This window comes from Lucilia sericata, unplaced genomic scaffold (assembly GCF_015586225.1).
Source record: "Lucilia sericata isolate MDLA Ls3-8-SP2 unplaced genomic scaffold, ASM1558622v1 Contig000118F_arrow, whole genome shotgun sequence".
NCBI classification, from domain to species: domain Eukaryota; kingdom Metazoa; phylum Arthropoda; class Insecta; order Diptera; family Calliphoridae; genus Lucilia; species Lucilia sericata.
Window position 1 is genome coordinate 17,564 of NW_023994150.1, and position 22,219 is coordinate 39,782.

A 22,219-nucleotide genomic window follows, 5' to 3' on the forward strand; every position below is an offset into this window, starting at 1 on the left:
GTTTACCGGGTGATGAAAAAAAAACAAAGAAGCGAATAATGGGTAAATTTGTTAACCTAATAGTTTAATTTTTATAAGATTTAAAAAAACAAATTACCTGAAAAATCTTACTTCTGTGCATAAATGGTTAAGATATGAGTAAAATTCCCAAAAACGTAAATTTTCCATAACATAATGCATATTAAATGAAAGGTCTTTCGAATATCTTCCGTTTGATAGACACACATATTGCCTATGTATGTATGTATGTACATTAGAGTAATGACCAAAATAAGACCCTATTACTACATGGTAGCCAGTAGTGCCTTTCTAATAACGAAAAACTTCCGCGGCAAGTTTCCTTCTACTAAATTTGGAAGATGGATAAGCCGCAGTGTAAGTGTGAGTCAAACCATTACACTTGTTTATAATAAAAAAATTCCGACTTTGTATTAAAAAACATTTAAATATGAATTTGCTCATATCTCCTCTATTTATGAGGCGATTTTGCTGATCATCAATAGCACACATCTCGAAAGTATGTCTGATAGAACTATTGAAGATTGGGATCCGGAATTTGTATATGTACATATCAAACATCTAGACGCACAACGCTAAATTGACTTCTATAAGAATTCCAAAATTTATAGAGTCGGAAAATTTTTATGGAAATGACCATCAAAAGGGGAAATATCTTAAAAAAATATTAATCTGCTATATATCTCTATTTTATCATAAAAAAAGAGTTTTAAACAATGTTCAACGTAATAAATAGTCTTATTAAATTTAATGTTTAACAAAAAAGTTTAATTTTATAACCGGGTTTCTTTATTATTTTCAAAGACATTTATTTAGAAGCAATCATCAATACTGTGCAATTTACCGTCGCAGTATTTCCAGGTGGACCAGGCAGTCCAACCTTGTTGTTTCAAAACTAAACGGGCACACTTAACAGCAGGTTCAATGCTATCAACTAGAAAGTCTTCACATTTAATATGACATTCATCGTAAGAGAAAGCACCAGAAGGAGGAGAACACCAGTAGTAGTTGTTAATTTGGAAAATGCCATAGTCACGGGAACCATTAGAGTTCATTGAACCAACAGCCTTAGTATTATAGGCAGATTCATGTTCAGCAATACAAGTCCAACGTGCCAATTCGTCTTTGGGAACACCAAGCTTATGCATTTCCCTGGCCAATGAACAACGGTTGTATACTTTGCCGAAGGCTGGAGCCACTAAGAGGAAAGCAGCCAAAATAACGAATGTAAACTTAAACATTTTGCTAATGTAGTAGGAGTGATACTATGAAAATACTGAAATTTTCGAACTTATATACAAAGTGTTAACTATATTTGTTGTTGTCTAATTTATATCGCAAATTAGATAAGAATTGTTATTAGTTATTGACAAATTATTTAATATAAATAAATTAATTGACATGCATTATGAGCTCTATATTAAAGTTTTTCAATTTTGAAGTCCAAAAATAATTATGAATGATTTCCCCGATAGTTTTACTGATAACAAGGTAGTCTATCAGTCTACAGGTTGCAGGCCCCAAATATTTTAAATTTGTTAAAGCTCTTAAGACAGATAAAGACAAATAATTCCTTTCTGTTTTACATACATATGTATGTATAAACATGTTTACATAATTTTTACTGTCATTATATATAGAACGATTAAATAAAATAATCTTAGAAACCAACATTTGAAAATTAAATCATGTCTTTCTATTAATTGATCAAAAATCAATTACCATTCTTATCTACTTAAGTACTTTGAGATATGACCAACTACAAATATATTTATTCAATTTTAAATATAAATAGGCTGTAAATTGTAGACTTTTATTAGTATTACAACTACTACTTCATCAAAATGTTTAAGTTTACATTCGTCATTTTGGCTGCTTTCCTCTTAGTGGCTCCAGCCTTCAGCAAAGTATACAACCGTTGTTCATTGGCCAGGGAAATGCATAAACTTGGCGTTCCCAAGGACGAATTGGCACGTTGGACTTGTATTGCTGAACATGAATCTGCCTATAATACTAAGGCTGTCGGTTCAATGAACTCTAATGGTTCCCGTGACTATGGCATTTTCCAAATTAACAACTACTACTGGTGTTCTCCTCCATCTGGTGCTTTCTCTTACGATGAATGTCATATTAAATGTGAAGACTTTCTAGTTGATAGCATTGAACCTGCTGTTAAGTGTGCCCGTTTAGTTTTGAAACAACAAGGTTGGTCTGCCTGGTCTACCTGGAAATACTGTGACGGTAAATTGCACAGTATTGATGATTGCTTCTAAATAAATACCTATTTGTACTTGTGAAGATAATATTTAAAAATACTTAATAAAGGTTCCGTTTATAAAATTAAACATTTATGGCAAAATTTTGATTCAACTTGATCGTTATATACAACTTGATCGTCATATACATATACACCCACGATTTTGCTACATATTTCTAACAAACAGAAAAAGCTATGATTTTATTTACCTATGTGCTTGTAAAATGTTTCATATATTCATCTCTGCTATATGCTTTTGATTCTTGTTGAAAATATATTACAAATGTTTAACAACTAAAGTCATAAAAAATAATTGCTTACAACAACTTACAAATATCATGCTCGTATAAAATTATGCCACTAATGTTTTATTGTATTTTTCTGAACACATAATTCATTAGGGTCTCTAACACGAATCATACCTAATATTAGGGCAGTGTTTACTGAAGGGAAAGTAAAGTAAAATTTTGAAATGTCATATGGAATCTCGTCCTATAAACTATCAGCTCATTCCCAAAATATATATTTCAATTATCAACTAAGATGTCACCCTAATGTTCGCTTAATTGTCAACAATATTGGTTATGATTCGCTTTTCCCCTGTTGACATTTTATTGTAGTTTTTTTGTTTCTACTTTGACAAAACCTACTGGTAATATAGTTTCTAATAGATTATTCTGCAATGATTAGTGGCGCAACAGAAACAAAAAAAAAAAAACGGAACATAAATAACACCTGCTCCAAATCTCATGCGTGTTTAAATATAGTGATGGTTTTTTTGGTTTAAGGGTTAAGTGTGATTTAGGTTTATACATGAATAAATATCTATGACACCAACGAATTGCTGCAATTAGTGATAATAAAATTATTTATACTGATTTTGCAGTAGGTCCATGTTATACTATTTATTTAACTCATTTCAATATATTGCAAGAATTCGAACAAAGTTATGGAAACTAATATTTATGTTTATTAAAATTTCGAAATTCTAAATCAGACTTCTTAAGGAAATATTTTTTCAAATATGTTACAAAACACTGGACCAATATATACTACATAAATCCCCTTTTCACGGAAAATCGATTTCTAGATTTTAAAAGTTCGATTTTTCACTAAAACTTTGATTTTATTGAAAATTAGATTCTTTACTAAAATTCGATTTTTAACATTTTCAAAATTTTTACTAAAAATTAATTTTTTACAAAAATTTCTATTCAAGACCCGAATTTTTACAAAAAAATTTATTTTTTTAACTAAAAATTTTATTAAAAAAAAAAATTAATCAAAATCTAAACAAAAAAACCTGTTTTTATAAAAAACTCACATTGATAACAATCGAGATATTTTTAAAACACCCCTTATATACATAGTATGTATGTAGACCACCCTTCCCCCCAATTTATACAACACACATGCCCAATTTTGTTTAGCCTCTAATTATAGCTTAAAAACAAAATAAAAACAAATTTACTCCTTTTTCGCTGTAGGGTTAAGTGTTAAAAAGGATGTTTCCTAATGTCTCGTCCTCATGTGTGACATAATTTAACCTACAAAGTAAATCACTAAAACTAAAAAAAGGACTAACTTAAAAACATATGTTTCATTTCCAAAAATAAAGCACGATATTTAATGATATCCACAGTCATCCCTTTTGATGGCCATATGTATATTTTTATGAAATCATAACCCTTGTATGTCCTTTAGCTTTTGCTCGTCAATAACAATTAGTCTAGAATAGCAGCCGCATAATAATTATGTCCTGTATTGAAATATTACCATTAATTTGTTTAAATATCCGAACATTGAGTGTAATATATTGCAGCAATTACCTGTTCGATTATTGTCTCCTTTTGTCTAGTAAATGGCTTTTTATATATAGTGTTTTAATATTTGTCCTTTTGTTCGGTGTATTTTCGAAAGTAGAGTGATTATTTGTCATAGAGTATATATGTGTTAATGTGTGGTAATTGGTGCGTATTATTTTGTCAGAGTTGAAATATTTTTTTTAATAGTGTAGGAGGTTTTCAAAATATCTCATTATAATTTTCACTTGAAGGTGCTCCAGCGTTGTTCACTATTTAAAATTACAATTCAAACAAAAATGAGTTACAACTTGATGTTTATGACAAAAAATATCTTGGTCTTACAGAAGATATTTTTAGTACTCAGAAAAAAAATTAGTTTTGTTTAAGATATTTGCTAACCACAAATTTTATGAGGGAAGTACCATTTATACAGTTGTTTTGCGATTTATCACACTTCTGCCTTAACTCTACTATTTAACATTATCAATTTTAAAGTCATCAAATTTGACCACAAATATTTTGTAAAATAATTACCGCAAAAGGTTTTGGGTTTTGTGGTAAAAGGCATTAAAAAAGGTAACCATTTGATAAATAATAGAGCGTGACCTGTAGTTTTTCTATATTTAACATGGAAAGTTATTTATATATTAATAAACTAGTACTTATTAAATTTAACTGCAAGAGCGCATAGAATATGATGATCCTAAATTCATACAATTAATTTTTTGCATTTTATTTAAACGTTCCCAGGCCACATTCTGCTGGTGTGGTGTGCGAGCTAAAGCTAATTTAGCAAATGGGCCCAAGGTGCGATATCCCTGAGAAACAAAACGTACAAAACCAATAGACATTAATTCCTTTAAGGCCATTCGCACTTGGGCTTCTACATCGCCGGTAGCAATATCTCTAAACAATTCAATATAAAATATTAAAAAGTAGTGTAGCCACTATCTCTCTTGCAACTTACTCTTTTTCTAATAAGCCTACTATATGACTCTCCTTTAGTCCACCAATATATTTGGGGTGGTCTTGAAATAAACGTATAACATCGAGCACAAACAATGGTGTATGTAAATGATAATCATTTCGTCTTAAGCTGGAGGTGGTAGGTTCCACGTCCCGTATATTACAGCGCAATATTGACATATTTCGAAATTTTGATTATTAGCGTATAAATATTTATATAAAAATAAATGCAGAGTATACGAATACAACAAATCAAGAAAAAATATTATTATTATTATTATTATTTATGAATGACAAATAAATCATGTGTTTAGAAACAACAAAATTTACTCTTACTATATTTACTACGGCAGTTTATTATTATGTTCTAATTATACTAAACTAATTTCATCTAATTAAAGGTGTCATTAACAACTTGTTTGTATGTAGTATGCACATCTAATAGTTTATATAGGCAAGAATATAGATAGGCAAATATTTGAAGAAATTACACCAGGACATACAATCCTTAAAATACACAAAAGTTGTAACAATTACTACGCTCGAACGATTAGATTTTTATGATATACATACGTACAAATAAATATACATACATGGGTGTAAAGCTACATATTTATAGTATGTAAATATTTATTTAGTAATAAATGAATTACAATAGGTTTCTCTATCATTTAATTTTCCAAATCAACATTTAAAAAAAATCGTTTTTATTAACCAAAGTAGGTATATGTACGCCTTTTACACTACTTGTTCTAATTTTAGACCAATAACCATGATAGTATGAAAAAATTTCTTTATACAAATCTCGATACTCGCGTCACTTTCTTTCGATACAAAAAAATTATTTTTTTAAATCGCTTAAAATTTTATAATAATAGACACTTTCAATTACTAATACTTGAACTATCAAAAATAAATTTAATTTAAGAAACTGTTTGACAAGGTTGAAAATGAAAAGCACTCTTTAAAAACGTGTGAAAAATATGTATTAGAAAATTATCGGTCAAAATTCTAAAAACAAAGTACTTTGAACTTAAAATTTGTGTCTAAAAAGTAGACAATGGGGCATTACATAAGAGTTAAAGTATACTACGATTATTATATTGAAATCCCATGTGAAAAAATATGTGAAAAGTTCATGATTATATATTATGCTCGTTTTTTCTCCAAACAATGCTTTTTGAGTTATGTCAGTCGTAACGTGACCAGACATTTCCCATTAAGAATTACATTTTGAATGTAAGTTCCACCTATAGCAAAATATCTCGACTTTTCAATCCTTCATAAACTCAAGTTAATTGAACCTTCAAATAGAGTATATAATTGCCTCGATTTTTAAAATAAATCAATTTTTGGACTAGTAAATTTTTCCCACCCAATTTTTTCCTTCGAAATCCCACTTTAAGTTAAAAACTATCTGGTCACGTTGGCCGTTACCCTCTGTCGAAAAGTAGTGATATGTAGTACGAATTTGTCAGTTCGTTTGATTAATGGATGATAAATACTTAAAAATAATTAAAAACAAAGCTAAAATCAAAACAATTTGCCATTATGTTATCATCAAAATTAAATTAACTGCAAAAATATTTTGTTAGTAAACAAAGCCACGCATATCTGTACAAAAATTACTTAATAAAATTAAAAAAAAAAATAACTAATTGTAAATCAGATATCAATAGAAATCAGATAAACCCAGTAAGATTATGAGCTAACTTAAATCTAACTCATGGTTAACCACAAATGAATCAGTAGTGATTCAAAATATAACCATTTTGCTTATACTTAAAACCAATTTTTCAACGTAATGTCATAAGAACGAGTCATTTCTTCACGCACTCTATATCAGTTACCTCATTATGAGTTAGCTTCTGGTGCATAAATTAAAGAGCAGCTATGAGATAGTTACATACACAAATCTATTTAATTCAAATTAAACGTTTACTAGTAGCTGTCACAGCGAACAGAAGGAATCGTCCCTAAATTCTTAGTGATATATCAAGTTTTTAGGATTTTCTATGTGCTTCTGACATACGCTAACGGTCAGTCTTCATTTATTTAAAGTTAACAAAATATAAGTTGTTGACAAAACCCAACAATTTCTAAACTTTGATAACAGGTGTAAAATTCTCACAATATGTATAATTTAATTTATTGTTCAATTTTTAGCATAATTATTTAGTTACATTTTTAATTTTATTAAATATGCAAAAATATGTATAAACTAATAAAATAACCAAATGCGTGATAATTAATTGGAAACTTGTGTAATATATTTGGTAAGAAAATATTTTTGCAAAATCATTCATTTTGATGTCTTTTTTACATACTTTTCTATTGTTTTGCAACAAAATAGAGAGTTTTATGTGTTAACATTAAGATGACTTCAAAAAATGTCAAAGAGGAATAATAAAGTTGACGCTTACTTTGTTAGACTAGATTAAGACTACTTTAGTCTAGAGTCTAGTCTATAGTCTAGTCTATAGTCTAGTCTATAGTCTAGTCTATAGTCTAGTCTATAGTCTAGTCTATAGTCTAGTCTATAGTCTAGTCTATAGTCTAGTCTATAGTCTAGTCTATAGTCTAGTCTATAGTCTAGTCTGTAGTCTAGTCTATAGTCTAGTCTATAGTCTAGTCTATAGTCTAGTCTATAGTCTAGTCTATAGTATAGTCTATAGTCTAGTCTATAGTCTAGTCTATAGTCTAGTCTAGTCTAGTCTAGTCTATAGTCTATAGTCTAGTCTAGTCTAGTCTAGTCTAGTCTAGTCTAGTCTAGTCTAGTCTAGTCTAGTCTAGTCTAGTCTAGTCTAGTCTAGTCTAGTCTAGTCTATAGTCTAGTCTAGTCTATAGTCTAGTCTAGTCTATAGTCTAGTCTAGTCTAGTCTATAGTCTAGTCTATAGTCTAGTCTAGTCTAGTCTATAGTCTAGTCTATAGTCTAGTCTATAGTCTAGTCTATAGTCTAGTCTATAGTCTAGTCTATAGTCTAGTCTATAGTCTAGTCTATAGTCTAGTCTATAGTCTAGTCTATAGTCTAGTCTATAGTCTAGTCTATAGTCTAGTCTATAGTCTAGTCTATAGTCTAGTCTATAGTCTAGTCTATAGTCTAGTCTATAGTCTAGTCTATAGTCTAGTCTATAGTCTAGTCTATAGTCTAGTCTATAGTCTAGTCTATAGTCTAGTCTATAGTCTAGTCTATAGTCTAGTCTATAGTCTAGTCTATAGTCTAGTCTATAGTCTAGTCTATAGTCTAGTCTATAGTCTAGTCTATAGTCTAGTCTATAGTCTAGTCTATAGTCTAGTCTATAGTCTAGTCTATAGTCTAGTCTATAGTCTAGTCTATAGTCTAGTCTATAGTCTAGTCTATAGTCTAGTCTATAGTCTAGTCTATAGTCTAGTCTATAGTCTAGTCTATAGTCTAGTCTATAGTCTAGTCTATAGTCTAGTCTATAGTCTAGTCTATAGTCTTCATAGTCTAGTCTATAGTCTAGTCTATAGTCTAGTCTATAGTCTAGTCTATAGTCTAGTCTATAGTCTAGTCTATAGTCTAACAGAAAAAATTTAATTTTTATTAAAAACACCAACTAGAGATCCCATATATAGTCTAGTCTATAGTCTAACAGAAAGAATTTAATTATTATTAAAAACACCAACTAGAGATCCCATATATAGTCTAGTCTATAGTCTAACAGAAAAAAAATTAATTTTAATTAAAAGCACCAACTAGAGGTCCCATATATAGAACTAACCTAATGTCCTTTAATACTTTTAATATGTCAATGTAGGGACAAAATGTATAATATGTAATGTCTGTAAGTATTTATTAAAGAAAAAATATGTATAAAAAAATACATGTATTAAAACATGCACACATACACATGCATGGAATAGTTAGTTCATATACCTAGGTATATTATAGGTAATATTATGTGATATTTAAAGCTCTATTTTGATTGGTTATCACACATTTTACTTTAGTTATAAACCCCTCCTTATATATTTGCTACACTGATTTTTTTCTATACCAGTATTGTCATGCATAACAGTGTGTAATTATTACCTCCCAATTCAAAGTGTAACAAAACAATCTACATACACACATACTTTAATAAAACGCTTACAGAAATGCGAGGGAGGGTAGTAATTTAAAAATAATAAAAGAAATATGTAAATTATAAATTAGGGTGGCACCGTTGAAAATAATTAGTTTTTTTAACTGAATAATAAAAAATATGTGCCATTCTAGAGTCGTTTATTTAGTTTTGTCTATTTTCTACTTTTCTACCTTAATCTGATTTCATTTTTCAAATTCCATGATTTCTTTAAAATTTATTTAAGAAACTGTAAAATGTCATTAAACATTTAGAGCGGTTTTTCTCGAAACATTCTCTTTCGGATTATGCCAGCCTTGTAGTAAATGAGCTATATGAACTACTGGCAAATTCTCGTAGATTGATTCTCCAACCAGTACAACTAAGTCTTATTAAAAATTCCTTTACATGTCACTCGAACAACCGTCCATTATTACAAGATATTTTTGTGTTCTTTTTTTTGTTTTTGAACATTAAGGGGTGTACATAAATGATAATTTTTATTGTAACCAGTTATATGAAGTCCTTATAATCGCCTGTGCCACACACACATATACTTACACAAAATAAATCAACTTATAAAATTCATGTCATTTTGAAAGTATGTAAAGTGTCATGCAATTTACGTGGTAATTACTAGTCAACATTGCGTGATTGGTTGAATCAGAGTCACTGGTAGGTATAGGTGGTTGAGTATCCTTATGGAGTATGTATGAAGTTCGATGTAATTATCTATATGTATGTATGTACAACAAACTCTAACTAACACTACGCAATAGGTTAGACAAACGAGGGAGAAATTCGTTTTATTAATAATAAAACAAACCAAATATCGCTACTATTTTTTAAATAATATTTCAATAAAAAGTGTAAGCGTTAGTTATTATTTTGACGTTATTAGTTTTGGTAACGAAAGACGGTTTATGTTCGTTAAAAAAAAAAATCAAATAAAATATAAAAAAATATCATGTGTAACACATCTTTGCATCCAAGAAATTTTAGCAATTTAGTAGAACCATTATCATTTTCTACATTTCAATTCTTACGCACACGTAATCGGTTAATGATTCCTAATGCTGCAGGTAATTCGAGATTTTTTAAATATACAATTTATTGCCAAAAACCTTTACGAAAAGACGTTGGGTATAAAAGTAAACATACAAAATACATATACATTTTTATAAGTCGAAGAAGTGGAATATGTCATTAAATTTAAGTTTCTTCTTAAATGTATGTGCATATATATGTATGTGCTCTTAACATTCAAATCGATGAATATATATGTACATATATATAAACTTTAATAATAGTTTTTGAATGTCCAAGAAAACTTTAAAAACGTTGATTCATTTTAGATCCAGTGCCATAACTTTTTGTTTAAAAATTAAAAAAAAACCATTCAAATCAAATGTTCCAAATTAATAAACAAGAAACATGAACATATATTTCAGATTCAACCACATCTTATCATAATTTAATAAAAAATGCACAAATTCCACCACAGCTAGATACAATTTTACCGCACAACTATGAAATGGAGAGAACGCCACCAACCTCTCCGATTTTGGATGTAATAGATAGCTCAACATTGGAACAATTACCGACGGAGTTGGAAAATACAACAAGTTCTTTAATACAAACAGAAACTGTCTCGAATAAATCACAACAGTTCTTAAAGTCAATGGAAGTTGACACTACGAAGCTGCCTTCAAATGATAATACACACCCCTTGCCCAATATAAACGTTTTACCTTTAACAGGAACTTCAACGACCCTACTAAATCATCAGACGACTTTGCCAGCATTTGAGTATTTGACGCCAGGAGTTCGTAATATTAGTCCAGTTGATTTTCCATTAATGGAACTAAATCGCGTCGGTGGTATGTTTCCATCATTTTTACACCGCCGTCCAAGAGGAGAAAAAAGACCAATACCAGACGAACAAAAGGATGATAAATACTATGAGAGAAGAAAGCGTAATAATGAAGCTGCAAAAAAATCACGAGATGCTCGTAAAATACGTGAAGATCGTATTGCATTCAGAGCGGCATTTCTGGAGCAAGAAAACTCCTTATTGAGAGCACAAGTAATGGCACTAAGAGATGAATTACAAACAATGAGACAAATAATTGGAAGAACCAATTTGAGTCAGATTTGAAATAAAACCAGTTATATATAAATATGTATGGAATTGTTGAAAATAAAGTCCTAAAAATGATTTTATGTACATATACATATCTATGTGAAAATATGAATACATTTTTTAGATAAAATACTATTATTTGATTAAAGAGTCTAATTTTTTAATTATAAAGATGGAAATCCTCCAATATAAGAAGAAAAATGCAAGATGAATATGGATAGCAGTCGTTTCTAAATATGATTATGTATGCAAATTTAGTTCATTCCAAATTTAACACATGAAAAATAAATATCTTAATTAATTTATATTAAAAAACAAAAATATTAAATTTTTTAAGAAATCGAGTTTAAATTATTTTCTATTATTTTTAACAACACTGTACATAAAAAGGAAATTAAATCCTACTAGTAGCAAAATAGCGAGTTATACTGTACTTATTATTTTCCCACATCTATAGAAAATTTGTCAGAAATAGCCACTTTGGGAAATACCTATCTTTGGAAAGTTAAGTACAAGTGTAATTCAACAAGTTCGTCAATAAGATGGAGCTAAAAGTAATCTTTAATATATATTGTTATGTGTCTATATTTTTTGCAATATTTTAAAAGCATTGTATTTAACACACAAAGTCGTACCAAATTTTCAAAATCTTTGAAATAAATAAATTTCACTTACCTTTACTGCTCTTATAACAAGTTAAAGCTGACTTTTTCACTAGTTAAGTCATTACAGTAAATTATTTGTTTATTTATTCACATATTTTAATTAAAATCAAAATTTACACAAGAACTTTTCTAACACTACATTTTACTAAACTTAAAAGAATGCACTAAAACAGAGTTGCCAAAATGTTATCACAATTGGCGGTTTTTATTATTGTCGTTGACATTTCATTTAAGCACATAATCACCCAACAAACACTAAATCAAAGGTTTTCAAACACATATAGTGGATTATTTCCAACAAATTGTCAAAATAACATGCTAAAATAACGTTATCCTGTGTTTTTTTAATATTGTTATTTTAGTGTGTTTATAAAATAACTGCCTTTAAAATTTACAACTTCTTTTAATATTAGATCATTTGCAATATTGATTTTTAACATTAAATGTTTGTTGGGTATGTATACATGCAATAAACAAAGCTGTCATTTTTTTGTTTATTTGTTGATTCCAGATTTTTGTTAACTGTGTTATTTTTTATTATAATAAATAAATTCAATATGTACGATAGACTGGATCAAATATTCCAACTTCAAAAGATGTGTCTTAATCAGTTGGAGGAAGCACAAAGGAATTCAGAACAATATTCATCGAACATGAAAATGTTGTCGGAGAATATGAAGACCAATTGGCAAAAAAGCAACTACTTTTTAACGGAATATGATTCTTTTGTTACCAACATAACAGCTATAATGGAAGTCACCAGAAAGTATAATCTTCAAATGTATTTGCATAATATAAAACTAACGGAAATGCAGGCCTTATTTACAAAAATAAACCAAAAAGGTGAAACACAAAGTGGCAGTATTAATAAGAGCAAGTTAAAGGAAGCCGGAACTCATTTGTACCCAGCTGAAGTATTCGACATAAATTCAGAACCACCTGATGAAGATTTCGTATATCCCCGATTCAATTTGTCTGAAGTTTATAAAGAAAATGCAATAATAAGTGGAAGAGTGACATCCATTAAAAGTTTAAACGATTTGACTTTTTACATATTTGACAGGTCCTCTAAATACCGGGATACTATCGTAGAACTTGCTAAATCCTTAGAATTGCGCCAATACCACGATATGCCCCCAGCCAATGAAGTTTTTGGATATGTATTAGATAAGCATATTTTCCGTGCTGTACTAAGTTCTAAAAATCTTTACGACGTTGAAATGGACGAAGAGATTTTTCCTGGCTATATCCTAGATACTGGAGAAATATTACCTGTAAAATCAAATAGTATTATGTATAGATTAACGTTTGAACAGAAAAGTATTCCAGCACAAGCCATACCATGTCAACTAATAACAACCAATAAAAACCCATTTGTAGCTCAACAAGAAATGGAAGAAAAATTAAGGTCATTAGAATATGCAAATTGCTGCCATTTTAAAATAGTGTCAATAGAAGACAATATTTTGCAAGTGGAGCTCGCCAACACTGACCCCGATAAAACTATTGATAATAGTTGCATAGATCCTGTAAGTGTAAGTTATGCTCCCTTAAATACAGGCCCAGACAATGTGAAATGCAAACAATTAACAGATGACGAATTAGAAATGCTGTATGAAGAACCGCTAAACACTAGTAATGCCATGAAAGCAGTAATGGGTTATGATCCTCAAGACGATAAGCGTATATGTCGTTTTTATGACCCTGAAATCGGAGGATGTTTTAAAGGTGTAAACTGTAAATTAGAACATACTTTACGTCAACCCGACGGCTGGACAAAGGATGTTATACCCGCAGCATCAATAATAGATTGCCGACATCCCACAACCATTTTTCCTCCTGGAAGTATAATCAATATAACACCCACCTATATCGGTCGATTGGACAGATTTTATGCAATAATCAATGATCCTCTCCAAACTGCAACTCCACTCGTATGGAATGACGAAGACATACCCTCTTGGAAACATTTAAAAAAACCTCCTCATATGTTTGAACTCGTTTTATCGCGTTACATAGACGATCTATGGTATCGAGCTAAAATCATGTCACACGACGACGATTATAAAATGTTTAAAGTCCTTTACGTAGATTATGGAAACTATCAGGTGGTACATTTACGAAATTTGGCTTCGATAGATATGAGTATAGCTCAAATGCCATATCAAGCTATTCTTTGCCGAATTGAAGGTGTTCGTGAAAAGCAATCTCTTTCAGTCGATGAACGCAAAAATGCCATAGAAATTTTATGTGAAATGATCCTTAACAAATCCATGGATGTTAAAGTTACATCGCACTATGAAGATTTATTTATTTCTTTTATAGACACTAATGAATACCCCATACCCCATAAATTTGTTGAGATGGGTTTTCTGGACTATAACGAAATTTAAATCAAAATAGCTTAAGTCTATTCTATTATACTATAATTATATATAAGAAAGTATATGCATATATACGTGAAGAATATGTATACTGTAATATATCTTGAAATAAACGTTTTTTATTTATTTTTACTAACTCCTTATTTTCTTTTAATAAAATTCACCTTAAAATTAATATTTATTTGATTATTGAAACAATTATACACCATCCTTCCGAAGCTGATTGCAGGGCACTTGGTAGTACTGCTCTGTAATTTTATTTGTAATATTTGACATCACTGTTTAACCTGTTGGCAATACTAAAAAGTTACAACCCTGTTTTTGTCACACCGGTTTATCTTCTACCAACATTTTTGCGGAAAAATTTGTATTATTTTATTTTTTAATTCTTGCTGAAGTTTTCTTTTAAAAATAGCACACAATAAGTTATGGATGACTCAAAAATTGCTGTTTTTGTAAGTAAATGTAAGTAAAAATGTTCGGCGATATTTAAACTTAAATCATTTTAAGGGCATTGTGGATCCATTAAGTACACGCTATGGCAACACATTGACGGGACAGTTTGTTGATGGTAGCAAAATATCATTGAACGCTTTTAGACCCATAACAGCCAGTACGCGGGATAAACCGACTGAATATGCAGGAAAAGATGTAGTACAAATACATCTCCTGCAACCAGAATTTATCTTCGATGATCCAATTTTAAGAAGCCTTATAGCGGAGGCCAACTCAACATTCGTAGCCCTACAGTCACTGAAAAAGAAAGGTTCAAAGGCAGACTATACTAAAATATCTAGAACATATCGTAGTATAATTAGAGCATGTTTGGAAAAATTGCAGGATGCCGCTGGAAATGCAGAACTTGAAATGCCCGAGAAATATGAAAAGTATCAACATTTTATTTCTATATTTTACTCCATAGAATGTATTTGGCATTTAAGTGAAATTCTATTTCTGGATCAGACGGCTTCAAATGTCATAGTGCCGCAATTACTTGAATGGGTTCGTTTCCACTTTCCAGCGGCCGAACGAATGGCGACCGATTTATTGATACTCAGTCGTGATGCCAGTGACAGTGAGGAATACTGGCCTGCGCTGAAAGGTCTAATAATGCAAGGTCAAGTTGATGTGGCTCGTGCCATTCTTCAACTTCACCCTCAGGCTGAGAGTACAGCATTTAAAATGGCGGAACAAATTTTTAAAGCGATGCCCACATACAATGTAAGTTTAATCCAACGACTTCCTATAAAGTTAAATGTAATGTTTTGGATTTATATTTACTTATTTAAAGGTGTATGGCGGATTTTCAATACAAAAATTTAGGTCTCAATGGCAGTACTGGCTTACAGACACAGAACGTAAACTGAGCGCCAACATTCTAAGCATCGAACCCTTATTGGAGGAACTTGTACAACTGGTGACTGGCAACACGGCCGTATGGAATACTCAAATACAAAATTCAGAATATTGGTATGAATATTTGCCCGGATATCTCTTTTACACGAATCCAGCTTGCAAGCATTTTGAGTTGGGTACCGCTGCCAACACCTGGTTAGACAGATGGGCACGATTCAAATCTCAACAGGGACAAGAGCCAAAACTTAAGCATTTGGATAAAGTCATATTGTCACTAATGGAAAACGAAATGCATCAAGTTATTCACTCAATACAGCTGATGGCTGACAACCAATGGTTCGTTACACATCTCACTGATTTGCTATATAATTGTGGTCAATTGCAAGTGGTCGGAGATCATCAAATGAAGTGGGTGCATATAAAAGTTAAAACTAAAATTGTGTTTATTTGTTGTTTTTTTTTTAATTTTAGTGACTGCATTAAGTTAAGAGATTCATTGCTTTTTGACTTCGGCAGTTGTTTAATGTCTAGAAATTCTTTATGGCAATTGGGTATGGATTATTTGGAATTTTGTTCGGAAGAAGGTAAGTAGCAAAATAGGTAAATTGTTTAAAATGATGTTAACTTACATACACGTCTGGTAGGATTAGCTGCTTTGGAATTATGTATAACTAAAATACCAATTAAAACTGAAAAACAAGCTATGAAGGTTTTGGAAATCTGCACCAAGAAAAACTTTGTAAATGCTGAACAGGAAATTTGCAAAGTTCAAGCCAAAAAGTCATTAGATGGTCATCGTTATGGAAATGCTTTGGAGTGGGCCATTCGATCAAAAGATACATTATATGTCACCTCAATAGCTGATTTCCTTTTAAAGGTTTGTTTTTGTTTATTTTGTATTTTATTATTACCCATCACCATTGACTTTAACAGCATTATTCTCGTACGGGAGACATGTTATGTCCGGATGTTATTGCTAATATTGGAGCCAAAATGTTTATTTCGCCGAGATTGGTGTTTTTAGTAAAATACTTCGATTTCTATCAGTTTTATCGTAAAAGAGACTTTTTGCCAGCTGCCGAATTGTTGGTAAATTTGTTGGAATCAAAAATAACTCCAGAATAGTAAGTTGAAAGAACTTTAATTTGCACAAATGGGGCTTAAAGAATTCCAATATTATTTTTTCAGTTTCTGGCCCTCATTACTAATTGATACCATTCCGCTGTTGGAGTCAAAAGATCCGAAAATACTTTCAAAAGAAACCAGCGCCATTTTACACCATTTGGAATCGGAATTGGTGCCACTGATTGAGAAGAAAAAGAAACGTTTGGAGAAATATCCTGATGTAATTTTTTACTATTCACTAGATGTGGCTTTATTTAATTATTATTATTTATTAATTGTTTTCTTTAAATTGCTCTGCTACAGGAACCTGTTAACATACTCAAGGACTATCGTATTGAAAATATTGAAGAAATCATAAATTTATTACGTTTGGCTTGTGCCCGCAATCTTTCACGGGCGATCATTATAGAAAACACTATGATGGGATGAATATATATATATATTTATTTTTAATAATAAGTTTTATTAATTATAGTTTTTATTTTTTGTAATGTTATCTTCATTTTTTTCTAATAAATTGTTCATATTACATTATATTTGTCTGGGTGGTTTTGTTCGAAACTACTACTCTCAAAACCAGCAAAAAATTATTTTAATACATTATTGGGATTTAAATTACTAATTTTGTTATCTCAACAAGGTTTCATCTAATTTTTAAACTTCTTTTTAACGTTTAAAGATAATTTTTATTTTTTATACATTTAGGAAATCATTTGCGCTCATTTGTCACACCTTTTCCTTCCAACTTATTTCGCATACTAATTTTCAGTAAAATTTGGAACAAATTTTGGAGTAATACCGTTACTTTAAAAAATCTTAAGAATAAAAGAAAATTTAGTTGAAATTTGTCGCAAGTGAGCGATGTCAATTTGTTTAGCCACTTTTATTTATTAAAGTACGGTTAATGAAATTAAATTATTATTTTTTTTTATAAAATTCAAATACTGTTAATAAAATTTCTAACAAAAATTATAAATCATTTTATCAGAAGTAGAATATGAATACTCAATCGGTCATATTCTATGTACATATGTATATAAATTGTAGTAAAAATAGATGTTTGAAAACGCAAATTAATAATTAATAAGTTATGCATGCCATATACAAAAACACAATATCAAACAAATAGTTCATTGAGATTTTTATGAGGTAAACTATAAATATGCGCAAATAGGGTTCACTAAACATGGGCTACGAATAAAAAATTATATTTACTAGCCATTCTTTATTAATTAATTATTGGTTTGTTTATTTATTTATGGTTTTCTATTTGTAATGTGTGTATAGATAGACTTAAGTAGGAAGATGTTTGCATGTACTCGTATTTAAGTAAATTTTAAACGAAACTAGCATCATTCATTTAGGCAGCTTAAGTTTAAACGAATCATACAAAAAAGGCTTAATCTTAAATTAGCTGCTTTTATATGTGTAGTAGTATGTATTAATTTTGTTTTTAAGTAGAATGTGTGTGTGTGTTTTTTTTTTTTTTTTTTAATTTTTGCAAAGGATGGGCAAAGATAGTTTTCATGTGATGATAATACTTTATAATCGAGTTTCTTTCTATTAATTTCGCCATTGAAAATTATGGTTAAAACAAAATATAAATTTTTTCTTTAATAGTTTTGAGATTACTTAATTTTTGTTGTTGTTTCTTGGAATATATTGTATGTAGTTTTTTAAGATCTAAATATCAATTGTTTATATCATGATTTGTATAAAGTAATTTTAGAGTATTATTGTTTATCGTATAATGTAGATTTATGTTTCTTTTTTAATGTTTTACTGATTATTACTTAAAGTAAATTTAATAGAATTGAATTAATTTTTTGCATTGGCAGCGGTAGAAGCTGATGAGGCGACAGCCGCTACACTTGCAGCACCAGATATAGATCCAAGGCGTGATAATGAGGGTTCACGCTTTGGTGGGACTATTGGTTTGTTAGGAGGTATGGGTGGAGGAGCACCTCTAGCGCCAGCTGGTGGAACAGTTACAGGCGGTACCGCTATGGGTACAGGATGAGGCGATGGAGCTTGGTCAAGTGAGTGGCCTGCCGCTGCAGCAGCTGCTAATGCTGAATATTTACCACCGGGGGCACGTTGTATTGTTGCCGTGGGTTGCATTTTAGCTGGGGATGGCGATGAAGGAGCTGCCGTTTGTGCTTTTTGTGCAACAGATGCCGAAGTAATAGGAGCCAAAACAGTTCCTGGTGTTGGTGTGCATGAAGTGGCATCATTACCAACTGCAGACGATTGCACAGCTATTGTTGCAGCTGCAGCTATTTGAGGTAAAGGTGTTAGATTTGAAGGAGCCGTAGCTATACCCGTACGTAAGTTTATTGCTGGGGTAAGGGATAGAGCTATACCAGTTGTGGGCCCAGACACAGGGACACTAGATACTGTCGCCGTAGGTTGTACAATTTTGGCTATATTCGCCATTGGTGTGGCACATCCATCTTCTGAAACATTGTTAAATATATTGTTTAAACTATATGAACACAGAAATGTGTGTATTTTCAAAATAAAAAACGAGGAAAGTATAATGTTTTAATAAATCTAAGTGAATCATACAAAATATTAAATGGTTTCATCACTTGAAAAATACTCTGAACAAATATTTATAACTAGTTAGATAATACGATGTTCGATTGAAATGTAGACAGTTACGAACACTAAAATTGAGTCATATAAAATGACATACATATTTTAAAACAATCATCATTAGAATTCAATCATCTCCGTTCGCCAATTTTTACTGTTCTATAAATTTAGTCCTTAAACCGTATAAAATAATTTAACTTTAATATATATTTTTCAATTGATTGTAATTATTTAATCGATTTTATTTAGTGTCCATAACTGTTGGTCAAAAATGATAAACAAATATGTGCGGCATCGTGTTTTTTGAAGTCAACGATCGAAATCTGTAACATTTTAATTTTACAATTTATAAAAAAGATACAATTTAATCACAAATTACAGATTTTGACCGTTTACATCTACACAAATACAAATATGTAGTACATCCATATGTACATATTATACTGAAATGTGCTTTTTTAATCAATAAAAAAGAAAGACAAAACAGATTCAGAACAAAAAAGTGAAATAATAAAATTTAAGAAACAAAAATCACCTTGTTTTCTATACATTTTTCAGATATCTTTTTAATTGTTGTTTTATGTAGTAGAATATATTTATTTTTTCGTTTTGAGGAAAATAGAAGGTGAAGAAGCATAAGAAGGAGATTTTAATTAAGGATTATTGATTTAAATTTTGTTTTCAAAAAGTCTTGCAATTTTTTTTCTAACAAAATATCTCTGTATTGAAGAAAATTAAAAAATTATAAATAAAATCATAGAAATATACTAAAGAAAAATTTGATTTCTGTTCATATCTTGCTTAAAGATTGAAACAACATTGACTTACCAGTAAACGCTCTAGATTTGGAGACAGTATTACTGCTCATAGTGGCATTTTGTTTTTTTAAAGCCTCATTTTCAGCCCTTAATGTCAGTAGCTCCTGTTCCAGTTCTTTGACTCTAAAGATATAACAAACAAAAAAGAAGTGTATGAATTAATACTTAAAATTCTACAAATGTCTATTTGTATTCCTTTACCGAAGTTCTTCTTTAGCAAGATTTGCTTTAATAAGTTTACGTTCTTGTTCAGAAGATGCTGCTTGCTTTTCCAATTCTTCCTCCATACGCAATGATTTTTTGCTTTCTTCTTCTAAACCCTCTGCTATATTGTCAGAACGTTGCTTTTCTTCAGCTAAGATTTGAGCCAAATCTTCCGAACGTTTTCCTATAAAATATAATCTAATATAAATATGTTTTTAATTCACTGGCTCTTAGAAAGCTTACCTTCTTCTATGTATTTCATCATAATCTTTTTCCTTTCTGCTATCAATAAAAGTACAATTTGCTTTTGTCGATTTCTCTCAAAATCCAAAGTTTCTTGTAACTTTTTTAAATCTTTTTCGAGTTTTTTCACCTGAGCTCTTTCTTCTTCCAATTCTTGCCTCAGCTTAGTTCGTTCCATTTCCAAGCCGTAAGTTATGTCGTCTCCTTGTGCAGTGTCGTGTTCGTGTTTTCGTTTCTCATCTTCCAATTCCTGCAACATACGTTGATTATTTTCCAATGACTCTGTCAAAATATTGACCATTCTTAAGTGTGTAGCTCGCTGTTTGTTGACCATTTGATACAGCTGTTCCATTTGTTGCTCGATAATTTGTCTGACTTCCATTTCAGCTTGTGCAGCTTGTGTAGAAGATTCCCTAGATATTAAGTTGCCAGACAAGGCGACCTTATCTCGAAAAATTGCTACATGTGGGTCACTAGGCTGGAGCCTTTTGCTTTTAAGTTGAGATATATATTGTTTGACACGTTCGTTACGTAAGGCCGCTATTACAACATCTCGAGCCTGCAGTTCACCTTCAAGATAGTACAACATTTTTACCAATTCACTGTGAGGTATTTCGGTGCGTCCGACTTGCTTAAAGTTGGCGCCTGCTCCCGGTTTCATTGTCTGAAATTCATGACCAGCATTTACAGTGCCAGCTGTATTGCTGCTTACAATAACAGAGCCCCCAGCTATAGCACCATTATCAAGGGAGTGGTCCCCGCTTACCACTCCGCCGCCTACAAACCTAGCAGTGCCACTATTTTCAGATGCAAATGGATCATTTGCATTTTGTTCCATCTTACCCGCGACCGATATTTTTCTTATTAATATATGTAACTGTTCTTTACAAATTTTCTACGCCGACTTGTTTTTAATAATTTACATGTATGATCCTTTGTAAAATTGAACAAATTTTTTTCGTTCTCTTGTACTATGTATGTACTATGTTGTCTCTACTTCGTCGGCTGATACAGCGAGTGTGTTCAACCCCTGATTTGATTTCTATTGGAATTTTTTCACGCAAATATTTTTAACCAAAATATTGTTTTTACATTTCATTTATTTCGCTCACAACTTGTTCAAGTAAATATGTTGTAACTCTGCCTCCTTTTAATTTTTTTTAGAAAATTATATGAGAAAAATTACAGGATTTTTTGCCTTTGTTTTTTTTTATTATATTTTATTGAACTGTCAATTTTTTTCATTCGTGGAAAAACAGTTTATACATAGGTGTACTATATAATACAACTGTGATTGTTAGGATATAATACTATTTGTAATCAACTCTGATTATTTATGACGATAACGAGTAATATTTCTTAGGTGATATCACTTCGGACAATATTATTGTTTATTTTTATGTACAAATGCAGTTTGACAGTGTCAATATTTTTTACATATAGAGTTTGACATTTTCAAGAAACAATATAATAAAATAATCAGCTGGTCACATAACATTAACTGGTTAATATAAAGCATATTAAACATTAATGTTTTTTAAGCACCGTTAA

At 30.5% G+C, this 22,219-nt stretch overlaps 7 protein-coding genes across 8 annotated transcripts; 4 read left to right on the plus strand and 3 right to left on the minus strand.

Moving 5' to 3' along the window:
- Window positions 1-764: 764 nt before the first annotated feature.
- On the minus strand, window positions 765-1,309 carry LOC119600671 (lysozyme 2-like). The gene has a single exon (XM_037951089.1). The coding sequence runs from the start codon at window positions 1,257-1,259 to the stop codon at window positions 831-833; it is 429 nt and encodes a 142-aa protein (XP_037807017.1). The 5' UTR covers window positions 1,260-1,309; the 3' UTR covers window positions 765-830.
- A 510-nt stretch (window positions 1,310-1,819) lies between these two features.
- Window positions 1,820-2,630, plus strand: LOC119600670 (lysozyme 2-like). Its single transcript, XM_037951088.1, has 2 exons — window positions 1,820-2,330; window positions 2,377-2,630. Exon 1 carries the CDS (start codon window positions 1,863-1,865, stop codon window positions 2,289-2,291), a length of 429 nt encoding a protein of 142 aa, XP_037807016.1. The 5' UTR covers window positions 1,820-1,862; the 3' UTR covers window positions 2,292-2,330; window positions 2,377-2,630.
- A 2,016-nt stretch (window positions 2,631-4,646) lies between these two features.
- On the minus strand, window positions 4,647-5,310 carry LOC119600674. The gene is made up of 2 exons (XM_037951091.1): window positions 5,048-5,310; window positions 4,647-4,986 (listed from the first exon to the last, which is right to left on the minus strand). Exons 1-2 carry the CDS (start codon window positions 5,224-5,226, stop codon window positions 4,752-4,754), a joined length of 414 nt encoding a protein of 137 aa, XP_037807019.1. The 5' UTR covers window positions 5,227-5,310; the 3' UTR covers window positions 4,647-4,751.
- A 4,789-nt stretch (window positions 5,311-10,099) lies between these two features.
- Window positions 10,100-11,290, plus strand: LOC119600636 (transcription factor VBP). The gene is made up of 3 exons (XM_037951019.1): window positions 10,100-10,214; window positions 10,584-10,757; window positions 10,857-11,290. Exons 1-3 carry the CDS (start codon window positions 10,100-10,102, stop codon window positions 11,288-11,290), a joined length of 723 nt encoding a protein of 240 aa, XP_037806947.1.
- Window positions 11,291-12,406: 1,116 nt separating this feature from the next.
- On the plus strand, window positions 12,407-14,460 carry LOC119600656. Its single transcript, XM_037951049.1, has one exon. The coding sequence runs from the start codon at window positions 12,498-12,500 to the stop codon at window positions 14,331-14,333; it is 1,836 nt and encodes a 611-aa protein (XP_037806977.1). The 5' UTR covers window positions 12,407-12,497; the 3' UTR covers window positions 14,334-14,460.
- A 144-nt stretch (window positions 14,461-14,604) lies between these two features.
- LOC119600685 (nuclear pore complex protein Nup75) lies at window positions 14,605-17,380 on the plus strand. The gene is made up of 8 exons (XM_037951113.1): window positions 14,605-14,779; window positions 14,835-15,545; window positions 15,616-16,088; window positions 16,152-16,264; window positions 16,325-16,557; window positions 16,614-16,804; window positions 16,869-17,025; window positions 17,109-17,380. The coding sequence occupies exons 1-8, from the start codon at window positions 14,753-14,755 to the stop codon at window positions 17,232-17,234; spliced, it is 2,031 nt and encodes a 676-aa protein (XP_037807041.1). The 5' UTR covers window positions 14,605-14,752; the 3' UTR covers window positions 17,235-17,380.
- Window positions 17,381-18,246: 866 nt separating this feature from the next.
- LOC119600687 (CTTNBP2 N-terminal-like protein) lies at window positions 18,247-21,937 on the minus strand. Of its 2 annotated transcripts, none has more exons than XM_037951115.1 (4): window positions 20,669-21,937; window positions 20,423-20,609; window positions 20,232-20,344; window positions 18,247-19,261 (listed from the first exon to the last, which is right to left on the minus strand). In XM_037951115.1, exons 1-4 carry the CDS (start codon window positions 21,504-21,506, stop codon window positions 18,624-18,626), a joined length of 1,776 nt encoding a protein of 591 aa, XP_037807043.1. In that variant the 5' UTR covers window positions 21,507-21,937; the 3' UTR covers window positions 18,247-18,623. The 2 variants fall into 2 exon arrangements, with proteins under 2 accessions (XP_037807043.1, XP_037807044.1); XM_037951116.1 differs by having other exon boundaries at window positions 18,247-19,258; window positions 20,669-21,930.
- Window positions 21,938-22,219: the final 282 nt, after the last annotated feature.